Genomic DNA, 13,473 nt, shown 5'->3' on the forward strand with positions numbered 1-13,473 from the left:
GAGTTCAATTAAGAAAGTTAGATTTCAGATTTCAATCTAAATGAGGACCACCCTAGTAACTTTTTTCATCAAAAGGAGCGCCATTTTATTACAAAGAACTTTTGCGAAGGCACCAACTACAAAAAACTAATATTTAATAGTGAAAATATTTTTGTCACGTTAATTTCCCGTTTCGGACCACTGTGTAATGGCGATGGAGGTGACCCGAAAGAGGATTCCTCGTATGTGGGTGAAGAAGTAGAGCATTTAGATACGAACTCTGACTACGAGATTCCGCCATAGGATGATTCCGCTTCCTCCTCTGAAAAACCAACCCAAACCGATGGCTCGGGGGGTCCGTTGGTGGTATACTTCCGGCCCATATTAGAATCACTTCGAGTTAGGAATATTGCCCGGGATTTGACAAAGCATAACTCGGCAATAAAATCTATGGACAAAGTGCCGCCAAACAAGTTGCGCGTCGTCATGTCCGACCTGAAACGAGCAAATCAGATTGCTACTAGTTAGTTTTTTACGAGGGAGGACCGCGTGTACATCCCGTCTCGTGTTGTGGTGATCGATGATATGGTCCGTGACGAGAGCCCGAAAATCGAAGATCTGAAGGACGGTGTAGGTCGTTTCAAAAACTCCGACCTTCAGCCTGTGAAAATAGAATACAAGTGCAAGCAATTGCACTCCAAATCGATAAACGGTAAATTCTATTCACAAGACTCATTTCCCTTGACATTTGCCGGATCTGCGCTCCCGAATTATTTGGTAGTGTGAGGGGTTCGTCTACCTGTACGTATTGTCTTCGTCGCAGAATAATCAAAAAGAATCCAGCACTTCCACGGGCATCATAACACTCAAATAACCCCAAATCACAGCAAGAAAATCAGACAAAATCTGGATTGCTGAGATTTTCTGGTATCAGAACAAATTGGCTCAAATGGCACGTAAAGTTATTGCTTTTTGCAACACACTTGTAATAATCACCGAAGTGCTAAGTCTTTCCTGACGTGCCGAACAAAAACAAGTTTCGGCTAATACTGACCGATTCAGATGGTCATTTGGGAGTTAACCTTATTTTGTGCTGGGGCACACAACCAATTTTACTAAATAAAAGATAGTAAACTTATGAATGAAGATTTCTTCGCGGTAAAGTATGGACAACGTGAATCAACATCACAATCAGCAATAGTAGCAGCAGCAGTAAGAACCGGACATACGAAGCAGTGGTCGTCTAGATCAAATTTTGCTACAAAGACTAAAAATCGATATCTTCCATACTCTCAAACAAGATCAAGTAACAATCAGCGATTTGGCCAATCTACGGGATGGCGTGCGAATAGCGTTGAAACATACGAAAGAAAGTCAAAAGATTGGAGCGACCATCATAAATCCAGCAGATGTTGGAAATGCTTCAGCTTCTTTCATTTTCCTTCGGATTGTGGGGCAGCAAATCTCGTATGTCGAAAATGCGGTCGATTGGGCAACATTTAGAGAGCCTGTCAGGCTTCAATTCCAGGAAATTCAAAGCACGTGGCAGGCAAAGTAATTTCGGAAGTTGAACCGAAAATTTTCAAAAACGAGATGACCGAGGAAAAAGAAGAAATTTCAAGATCAGAGGATCTAGTGAGTGATCAATTTGAAAATTAATATTCTAATACAATATCTGAGTAGAGTAGATAATCTTTGAAAACTAGTAAAAATAATGTAGGCCTTATTTCAATGGGTGTTAGTAATGTAGAAGTACTTCAATAAAAACAAATAGTCATGATCAGCGTAAATTTATTTAATAGGTAAAGAAATCCTAATGGCATAAATACAATCAAGATCAATATATTATATCTACTGTCCAACCCAATGCGGAATGCACCATAATCGCTACTGTCATGCGAATTTCTTGTCGACTCCGGAGCACAGGTGAATACTCTAATTGAAAGTTTACTGGACACTGAAAAATTATAACAGGTACAGAAATAGTCTGTACAACATCAGAGAAGGCTCAGATGAACCCCTTAAAGCGTACGCTTCGAAGGACGAATTGAAAGTACTCGCAAGGTTTGAAGCACATCTGTATATCTCTTATGATCGTCCACAACATCTTGAAAAAATTTATGTTACCAAGAAGGCCAATCGTTCTTTATTAGGTAGATCCACAGCCGTAGGGTATGGCGTATTAATGGTAGGAGTCGCCGTCCCCATCCAATTGCGAACTTCTCATTCAAATACGAATAGTATTCAAAGTAAAACTATTTCGTCAATCGAAGTTAGAGAGCCATTCCCGAAGTTCAACATACCTCCAGTTAAAATCAGTTACGATACGTCCAAATTTCCATGCAGAAACATATTTTCAAACATTCCTGAAGCAGTCAAGCTCGAAGAGTTGGTCAAATCGTATATAATCGAACCCGTTCGTGATGGTATGAATCTATCATTTTGCTCATCTATGCTAGCGATTCCAAAAGGGAAACAAGACATTCGTCTCGTTATCGATCTTAGAGGTCCAAATCAATTTACATAGAATACATTTGCTATGCCAACACTAGAATCTATATTGGCAAAGTTAAACGGCACTACATGGTTTTCTACAATTGATTTTACCAACGAATTTTTCCACATTGTGCTAGATAAAGAATCACGGCACCTTACGAATTTTTATACAGAATTTGAAGTATTCAGATGCGTACGATTACCCTTTGGATTGTGTAATGTATCCGATTTCAAGAAGTGATGTAGCAAATTATATTAAGGAATTGTTCTGGAGTAGTCAACTATCTTGATGATATCCTCGTTTTTGGCGAAACCAAGGAAAAACATGATGAAAATCTAGCCGCTGTGTTAAGTTGTCTTAAACAACATAATGTAAAATTACGAATTACGAATTACGATAAATGCATCTTCGGTAGCCAAAAGGTTGAATTTGTCGGTTTCACATTGACCCCAAAGGATGGAGTGTAACTGATGAAATGAGGAGTGCCATAATAAGTTTTAGAACACCAACGTCATGCGCAGAAGTAAAAAGTTTTCTGGGTTTAGTTACCATTGCTGACAGATTCATCCAACACAGAACAGATTTGACAAAACAACTTCGAGCTCTCGGAAATTCCGATAAATTCTACTGGACGAACAAGGAAGAAAAGGGGTTCAACTTCTTACAAGATAACGCAATAAAAAACATACAAACTCTTGGATATTACAGTCCAACAGATGTCACTGAGTTATATGTTGATGCAAGTCCAATTGGATTGGGTGCTGTTCTTGTGCAGTATAATACTGACAATGTGCCACGTTTAATATCGTGTGCATCCAAAGCACTCACTCCCACGGAACAGAAATATCCCCAAACACAGAAATAAGCTCTAGCTGTCGTTTGGGGAGTAGAGCGTTTTACTTTCTATCTACTCGGTAGAACCTTCACTGTGCGAACAGACGCTGAAGCAAATCAATTTATTTTCGGTACAACCCACCGGATTAAATTACAGAAGGGAATTTATGATACTCACGGTAGTGGTCACTTGCCGATCATGGTTTATCCCCAGTGGTCTAAGACCATCGGAGACAATCAATGTGTCGTATGATCTCACACGAAGCATTGATTGCAAAAGCTACGTGAGCTTGATATCTGAGAAACTAGAAATATCAAAGGAGCTTCCTCCGGAGGAAGAATATACATTTTTGGCTGGTTTGATTCTCGACACCGCAATTCAAGCGCAGATCCGTGCTCCCAACCCGTGGTGGGACAAATAGAGCTCAGAGCTTAAAAGAGGAAAAATCATCAGCTTTCATCGCGTTTAGAAACAATGAAATATTTGCAAATTACCAGAAATACGCAGCGTTGGAACTCAAGTATGATTAATACCAAGAAACGCGATTATTGGCGACGGTTTGTTGACGGATTAACGAGAGAAACAGCAATGAGCACTCCTTGGTATACGGCCCAACGCATGCACAATCGTAATCACGCGGAAATGAGGAATATTCAAATCTCTGGAAATACGAATTCGCCAAGAAGGTGTGACCTGACTCTGTCCCGCAACAGAAGGTATACCAAGTCCCGACATCGAGCTCGAACGAAACACCGTTTTCAATTTGGAGTTTTCACTTGCGCTTTTATCATGTCACAATAAAGCTCTAGGGTTAGACAGAATTAAATTCAACTTGTTGAAAAATCTGCTTGATTATGTTGAAAGACGCTTATTGAATTTATTCAACATGTTTCTTGAGGATAACATTCTTTTCTCCACTCAACTTTTCGGTCATCAGTATACCGTTTTTCGTACCGATCGATCCTCGGCTAAGAGTCGTAAAACTCGCGGATGTAATATCTTAATAGCTGTGTCTAAAACATAAATTGTTTCATCGATCCCTCACGTATCTCCGACAACCGACTCCGACAAGCTTTGAATTATCCTTAAGCTGCCACATATTGCTGTTAGTTTTGGTGTGATTTACCTGCCATCAGATAGGAAAAAACATTATATGAGCATATGTGCACATTAGACTCACTGTGCTCGATTTCGTCACGTTTCGATCATCACACTGCTGCACTTCTTTTGGGCGACTACAACCAATCCGGTATTCAGTGGCATTTTTTCCACGAAAGGCTTACCGTACATTGATCTATTGCATTGCCTGCAGTGCTCTTTTTGACGGGTTTAATCTAAACGGTTTCTACCAAATCAATGATCTGCTGATCTTGTTGGATTTTGTTCTCGTCAACGCTACCGCCACAACAAACACCACCGTTTCTTCGCCGATCGGACCTCTTACGGACCTCGACGCTGATCATCCCGCCATCGAAGTTTCACTCAGAATACCCACACCTGTTGTCTACAAAGAGTCTGCTGTATTGCATTATCCTGATTTAGGTCGAGCAGATTACAATGCTTTGAACGATTTACTCTCCCGGAATATAAATTTTTCCAAATCGGTCGAGCCGTCTCCGAGAAAACCTATTGAGATTATTTGACACATACACACACACAGACATTGCTCAGCTCGATGAACTGAGAATGGTATATGACACTTGGCCCTCCGGGCCAATTTTCACTAGTTGGTTTTTCAAGTGATTGCATAACCTTTCTATATGTGGTAAAAGTTGGTCCCATATTCTATGATCGTTATCCACATATTGTCTAAGATATGGTTTCAATTCTTTATTGGATCTTTCGACGACGTTTGCCCGCGGATGATATGTACTAGAAGTACTTTTCTTAATTGTCAAAATTTTACAGATATTTTTCACTAATAAAATTGGATCTATTATCCGTTACTAATTCAGCGGATGTCCCAAATCTTTACATATATATATATATATATATATATATATATATATATATATATATATATATATATATATATATATATATATATATATATATATATATATATATATATATATATATATATATATATATATATATATACAATATCTAAAAAGTTTGAGCAACCGTGGAACTCTCTCGATTTTCCATCGGTGCTACAACTAAATATCTAGTCAGATCGTCCTGCATAACAAGGCCGTATTTGTTACCCCAGTCAGACTCTGAGAGTACTACTATATCCATGTACAGTTTCTCGAATAATTCCAAGGATGTCGTAGTAATTTTCATTGGAGTTTTGTTTGAACCGCCAATTATATTCTTCTGACAAGAATGACATTGTCTTACATAATTTTCGGTATCTTTGCGCATATTAGTCCATTGGAATAGTGGACTCATACGCTCTGCCATCCGTTTGTCACCAACATGTCCACCTAGAGGAGCATCGTGGAATTCATTCAATATAGTTTCGCGATCTTTTCCGGCACCCACATTTGATCCCTTTCAGGTGCATATAACGTGAAAATTTTATCAAATTTATCTGCAATAATTACGTTCTGGAATTGCAAATATTCTTCCATTCAAATAGTCTTTCAAACCGTGTGGTAGGTCTACTAGTTCGGTTAATTCTTTATACGCTGATCTACTGTTTACTATTACGAAAGTACCACCAAAATTGCTTTCGTTAGTTTTATGTTTTGAAAATTGCAGCAGATCAAATTTAATATCATTATTATCTATGCTTATTTCATATTCGTCCAAATAAGAAAGTGTTCCTAAATCTTCTTTTTCGTCCCATCCAAAATCTATGTTTTCTAATCCGTCCATGTGTGGATTTAACTCTGTCTTCTGTTTATTTTTGAATAACGTAAACCGGTCTGATTTATCTATAATTGGTTTCAAGGGAATTGTTTCATTTTCTGTGTCTTTCCGCTTTGCAAATTCATTGTTCTCCGCTTGCTGCTGTTGATGATTTTGTTGTCTAGTGACCACTACACTACCCATACTTGCATATCAGTCCCATATGGAAAATCGACAAGTCGAGAAAAAGACGATTAAAATATTATTTCCGAATTTTTTGATATATTGTGCTACCTAATGCTAAATCATGGTATTATTACATGAAATATCGGTAATACACCTTTACTATTCCAACATTTCAGCAAATAAAATTATTGAAATTTGCACTGAATGGGACTGATATGCGGGTATTTTGCATATGGGACAGACATGAGTTGATATTTTTGTCACATTTTGCCAAACAAACCCTCAACTTTTATTGCAATTTCTGAGAGTATATTGAGAACAGATTTCATTCCTCAAGCTAACTCAAAAATGTTCGAATGATGCTTTTTGTCATGCAAAACATTTGAATTTTTTGATAGTATCTGTCACAATTGACCTTGAAAACAGAATATTTTAGATTCCGCACGGTAATACCTATCCAACAAGCCATAGATTGTTGAAATCTGTCCATTTTTAACGGAGATATCGAAATTTGTGTGTAAGCGACTTTTTCCCCTATCCCATCAGTAGAAGTTTTGAGCGCTGTCTGGCACACAAATGCTTGGGAGCAACATAAAACACGATTTTTTATACTGTTTACATACATTTGTTTCTAAGTACCCAAAAGACTGTGTACAGCATGATATTTTACCACGGACCGATTTTAGTACGGTTCCTTTTTGGCAACATAATCGTTCGAATATAACATATGTAAACCAGATAATGGCAGAATTTCCGAGAAATTCCATAATTATATTGATTGAAACTACTTACAGCAATAAATGCAGGAAGAACATAACACGCATATACCATTCGAATCATTTCAATATTGACTTTGTCTTTATTTGCAGCACTCGTTCCTTAATTCTCAACTCTGTTTAAATTTTGTTCCGATATTGGAATATATTCTGTTTCAATGTACTCGTTTGGTACCCTTAGGCATAACAGTTCGGCTGAAAAGTTCGTATCGTTTAATAGAAACACACATTTTTTTGCCAAAATTCGTTTTTATTATTCAACATAATTGCCATCAGAGGCGATACAGCGATTATAGCGATCTTCCAACTTTTCGATACCATTTTTGTAGTACGATTTGTCCTTCGCCTCAAAATTGGCCTCAGTTTCAGCGATTACCTCTTCATTGCTTCTAAATTTTTTACCAGCGAGTATTCTCTTGAGGTCTGAGCACAGGAAAAGTCACTGTGGGCCAAATCTGGAGAATACGGTGGATGAGGGAGCAATTCGAAGCCCAATTCGTTCAATTTCAGCATGGTTTTCATCGACTTGTGACACGGTGCATTGTCTTGATGAAACAAAACTTTTTTCTTCTTCAAATGAGGCCGTTTTTTTAAATTTCGTCCTTCAAACGCTCTAATAACGCTATATAATAGTCACTGTTGATGGTTTTTCCCTTTTCAAGGTAGTCGATGAAAATTATACCATGCGAATCCCAAAATACAGACGCCATAACCTTACCGGCCGATTGTTGAGTCTTTCCACGCTTTGGGTTCGGTTCATCGCGTGCAGTCCACTCAGCTGACTGTCAATTGGACTCCGGAGTGAAGTGATGGAGCCATGTTTTGTCCATTGTTATATATCGACGAAAAAAAATCTTTTTTATTTCGATATAACTGCTCCAAACACTGCTCAAAATCATCAATTCGTTGTTGTTTTTGATCGATTGTGAGCTCACGCGGCACCCATTTTGCACAAAGCTTTCTCATATCCAAATATTCGTGAATAATATGTTCAACATATTCCTTTGATATCTTTAGGTTGTCAGCTATCTCGATCAACTTCACTTTACGGTCATTGAAAATCATTTTGTGGATTTTTTTCTCGTTTTCATCGGTAACAGCCTCTTTTGGACTTCCACTGCGTTCATCGTCTTCGGTGCTCATATGACCAGTACGAAATTTTTCAAACCACTTACAAATTGTTGCTTCGCCCGGTGCAGAGTCTGGATAACACTCATCAAGCCATTTTTTGGTATCGGCGGCACTTTTTTTCATCAAAAAGTAGTGTTTCATCAACACACGAAATTCCTTTTTTCCATTTTTTTCACAATAACAAAAGTAGCTTCACTCAAAATGCAATATCTCACAAACTAATAATCAGACAGCTGTCAAATTTATACACGTATCTTTTGAAGGTTGGTACTAACTGAAAATGGTATGGATTTAATTCTAGTAGCGCCCTCTCAAAGAAACGATATGAACTTTTCAGCCGATCTGTTATGTACTCGAAATTCGAGTGACATAAATTGCATATATCTTTAAAAACTCTTCTCCAATGATTCCAGGAACACATAAATCTTTTACTATGTAAAACCTAATATAACTCTGTACTGAGTTTTTCCAATAATCAACGTAATTTTCACTGACCCAATAGTCTGTGATTGAGTTCCATCGAAGCCGGCAATGTATAAATTATCTTTATCGTTTATTTCCTCTGCTCCTCTTTTCGCGACAGTATCCCATCTCATCATGCAATAAAATGCTCCAGTATCGAGAATATATTTAATTTTTTCATTCACTCTAATTGCTGAAGAAATTCTCACTAACAATTGATTGTTTTTAGTACAATTTCTTTTCAACAATTCATGTGATTGCAATTACCCCGTGTAATCTTTTGTCGTTACTGTACACTGTCTCCCTTGTGGACTAAGCTTTGTTTGATCTTCCACTAGATCTTGACATTATTACCTGCCTCGTATTTAGAGACTCTGTTCTCCTGTTTCTGATGAGTTTCATACGATTCCGTTTTTGGTTCGAATGTGAGAGGTATTTTCCGTAAGCATATCCACTCTCGGTCATTCTGCATACTAATTCATAACTCTCATTCCCAAAATGCCAGCTGGAGTCAAATTCTCACTACGTCGAGCTTCGTTCGGAAAATTCTTTCTGCGATGATGAAATTTAGTTCTACGGTACCTAAATTTTACTAACAGTACCTGTTATCCCAGAATATTATACGACTTAGTTTCCATTAATTGTGTATGCTCCCATGTACACTACGTTTCGTCTACTTATCATGTTGCCACTTGCTCCTGTGTATACTAGGAAACTCATTTCGTTATTTAGTCCGGTTACCGGTCTCAATAACATCATAAATTCATCATAAATTCGTAGTCTTTTGTCTTATGTAGTTTGACCCATATCCCTTCTGGACGTTTTTCCTTGAAATTATTTGCGTTCGAATATCTAGATGCTCCATATCTCCTTTGATCAGGCACATTTCTGGTCCTGGTATTATGATCGTATCTTCGCAATATGTTTCTATTACTGTATGTAATGCAGTTTAGCCACAATTGTTTTGCATTATTTTTGAAGTGTTTACTATCAAAATTGCTATCTTCGATTAAGCACCTGTCGTTACGTTAAAATTTGTTGTGTAAGTTTCGGTTGTATTTATAGGAATTTTCCATTTGTCCCTCTGGATAACATTTATATTTGTTGTTTGGAAAGAGTTTTGGTTTATCAATTGCACGGTAGAATAGCAGTCGATTTTCAATATTAGTTAATATATAGCTGATTTTCGCTTCCTCTTTTAGGAATATTATTATTTCTTGAAACTTAAGCTGCCTGTGAATTTTGCTATTTGTTTTAAGTTTTTATTCGACAATCCGGCTATAAAATGAATAGTTAATGCTCTTTCTGCAAAAGATTTATGTTCTTTCTCCGTGCCTTGATTCTCTTTCTGAGTGTCAATACATTCTATTATTCATCACGCTCTTTCAGCGTACTCTTCGAAAGATTCTCCATATTGTTGTTCGAGAGTTTCGATCCTGATAAGAATCTCTTCTGTGACATTTAATGCAAATTGATCTTTAAAATTTTGGAACACATCATTTATTGTGTTGGTTCTTATTCTATTCATGTAGGATGCGGCATTTCCTTTCAATTTCTCCAGTTCATTAACATTCCAGTTCATTAACTGAACCATGAAATTCTGGTATGCATTGTATTGCATCCAGCACCGGAAATCAGTAGGCACCACCGCATTCAATATTATTTTCGTTTGCCATTGTCAGTGTGATTTTAATTCGCTATGCCGATTTTTTTTAACTTTTAAATCTTCTTTTTTTTCAAAATAACGTTTATTTCATAGGCAATATACATAAGTTTTTCTTCGCCGTAGAATCCACAATACATAGTATTTTAAACCTTATACATTTCGAATATCACATTAGTATGTTGGTATTCATTAGTTATTCTAAACACTGTTTTTATCAAGCGAGTTGCTATTATAAATTACATTAAATAAAAAACATTTATTTCGTACATGATCTTTTAACTGTTTCAGGTTAGTTTGTATCAGTTCATCATTTTTATTCAATATCATATAGTTGGCTATTGGTTGAACTTTAATGAAGTTTCATGTATGGAAGGTCACGACAAGCAAGAATGTCACGAACTGGTACATTGGATAGTCTACCTTGGGTACGCAAGGAATTTATTAGTTGAGATCTGACATCACGATACTCCACGCATGTCCAAACGACATGATCAAAATCGCGATAACCCTCGCCACAAGCACAATGATTAGTTTCGGAAAGTCCAATTCGAAGGAGATGTGCATCTAACGTGTAGTGATTAGACATGAGTCTAGACATCACACGAATGAAGTCCAGTCCCCTGAACCATGCCTTCGTCGATATTTTAGGAATAATTGAGTGCATCCACCGACCCAGATCATCTTTATCCCAAGAAGCTAGTCAGCTGGAAAGTGTTCTTTGGCGAGACACGCTATAGAATTCGTTGAAAGCAATCGGTCTCTCATATATTTTACCCTCAATAGCAACACGTTTGGCTAAAATATCGGCATCTTTCATTGCCTGGAATGGAGCAATGAGCCGGGACCCAAACTATTGTGATTTGATAATAATTTTTCAATATGTCGTTCAGACACTGTTTTATTTAGCCCAAGGAAACCGGTTCATTTTTGCCAGCAGCGTTTCAGCGAATGGCTTCAATTGCACTCAGACTATCTGTTAAGAGAAAATAATGGTTTGGAGATAATGTGACGATTACACTCGAACTGTAATGAACTACTGCTAACTCTGCTATATAAACAAAAGCAGGTTCTTGAAGCCTAAATGAAGCCGAAACATTATTGTTGAATATACCAAACCCAGTAGCCTGTTCAATTCGTGATCCGTCCGTGTAAAATATTTTCTCAGGGTCAATATGCCTGAACTTATTTGAAAATATTTTCAGGATTTCCATCGAGCGTAGGCGTTCCGGGATTCGACGCACTCCGCGCTGCATGGATGTGTCGAAAAATAACGCTGAGTCAGGGACATTTAGGAGGCTGCCACGGATAGGAATATATCTTGAAGGGTCGATTTCCTGTGACAAAAAACATATATTGTCATGAATCTTGTTCGAGATTGAAGCTCAACTAGCTTTTCAAAGTTTTTAATAACCAGGGGATTCAGTACCTCAGTACCTTATTAGCAGTCGCGATAAAAGCTACCAAAAGCGATCTTTCAATGGAAGAACTCCCGCCAGAACTTCAAGACTCATTGTATGTGTCGAATGCATGCAGCCTAAGGCAATTCGCAAACAACGATACTAAATTTGCTCCAGTTTGATAATATGAGAGTTTGCAGCGGAACGGAAGGAAACACATCCATATTCAATTACTGAAAGTATCGTTGTCTGATACAATTTCATTTGATCTTCCGGGTGAGCACCCCACCAGGATCCTGTTATTGTTCGAAGAAAATTTACTCTTTGTTGGCATTTTGTTATCAGAACCTAATGTAGCCTCCCCACGTGCACCTGGAATCAAACCACACCCCGAGGTATTCAAAAGTCAAATCCTCCACGATCATTCTTCCCATCATATGAAGCTGAAGCAGCGCGGGATCATGCTTTCTTGAAAAGACGACTGAGAAAGGCAAAAAGGAAAGATTTTCATTTAATGTATGAAATTAATATCACTAAAGCTAATGTTGGAGAAAGGGGTGTTTTATTGATGTTCATTTCGATTCAGCAAACAAAAAAGCGCAATCACGAAAAGAATTTCATTATTTCGAACTCGAGAATCTTTTTAAGTGTATAAAAACAACAACAGTTTTTTGAGTAAGTAAATGAATCTTTAATGTGAAGAAATGGATGCTGATATTCTCAATTTATAGTTACATTTACCTAGTATATTATTTGGTTTGCCCAAACATTTAGCTTGAGATTAAGGCTATGTCAACGCTTCCGATGTGTTCGAGAATTGCTTAGATATCTTTTAATTAGAAATACTGAATAATACGTGCGCCTGGTTTTGATATGATTCTTAAGCACACGTTTTTTTATTCAACGATGTATTTGATAAGGGTCACTGTATGGTTGAGTTTCCAACAAGGTGTTATAAAACTCATTTTCAAATTATTAATATATTCTTCAGACTACTAATAGCATCGTTGATTTGTTCGTTTGTAGTTTTGTTCGTAATCCATATTCCGTTCCAATATATTATTCAATTCATAATAAAAAATGATTATTTTCTTTCAAGATTATACCTTGTAGTAGCTTATCTGTTATCAATCCTTCAATGACATTTCAGTTGGTGAATCGAGCGGAAAAGCGAATAAATCTATAGCCAGACATATTCCAGGCCCTAACGTTAATATACAGGAATTAAACATGAGGGCAACGTCTGCGTCATCAGAAGTTAGCAGAGCTCACCAACTAATGTTAGAACGAGGTGATAAGTTGAGCCAATTGGAGGAACGAACCGAAAGGATGGCTAGTGAAGCACAGCAGTTTTCAAATTCAGCTAACCTATTAGCGAATAAATACAAGGATAAAAAGTGGTATCAACTATAATACTTTAGTAGACAGAGTAACAAAAATCGGCAAGTTGACTCAATCCAAAAGGTACGTAATCTATATCTCATGAACTTATTATAATACTATTGAGAAATACATTCAGGTATCCTTCATCGCGCAATTGTTAGGTAGGCAACCTTCCACACCTTTGTGACGGTGAATGAGACTTTTCCGCAATTCCACGTTAGTCCCTCAGAAGAATTTCATTATTACATTTCATTTCGACACAATGTAGCTCAATTGTAAACGTCTTCTCGAGAATACTTTGTATGGAAACCAGCCATACATCGTAGCACATTCAGTCTTATGATTTGATGCATCGGCACTCTACA

At 37.3% G+C, this 13,473-nt stretch overlaps 1 protein-coding gene across 4 annotated transcripts in view; it reads left to right on the top strand.

The window, feature by feature from the left end:
• LOC131440669 (syntaxin-binding protein 5) overlaps positions 1-13,473 on the top strand; it is a 444,075-nt gene that overhangs the window by 405,780 nt on the left and 24,822 nt on the right. For all 4 annotated transcript variants that reach the window (XM_058612147.1, XM_058612149.1, XM_058612148.1 and 1 more), the window contains one exon: positions 12,876-13,189. In XM_058612147.1, coding sequence (XP_058468130.1) covers positions 12,876-13,138 — 263 coding nt within the window. In that variant the 3' untranslated portion in view covers positions 13,139-13,189. The remainder of the gene's footprint in view (positions 1-12,875; positions 13,190-13,473) is intronic.

This window comes from Malaya genurostris, chromosome 1, assembly GCF_030247185.1.
Source record: "Malaya genurostris strain Urasoe2022 chromosome 1, Malgen_1.1, whole genome shotgun sequence".
Taxonomy (NCBI): Eukaryota; Metazoa; Arthropoda; class Insecta; order Diptera; family Culicidae; genus Malaya; species Malaya genurostris.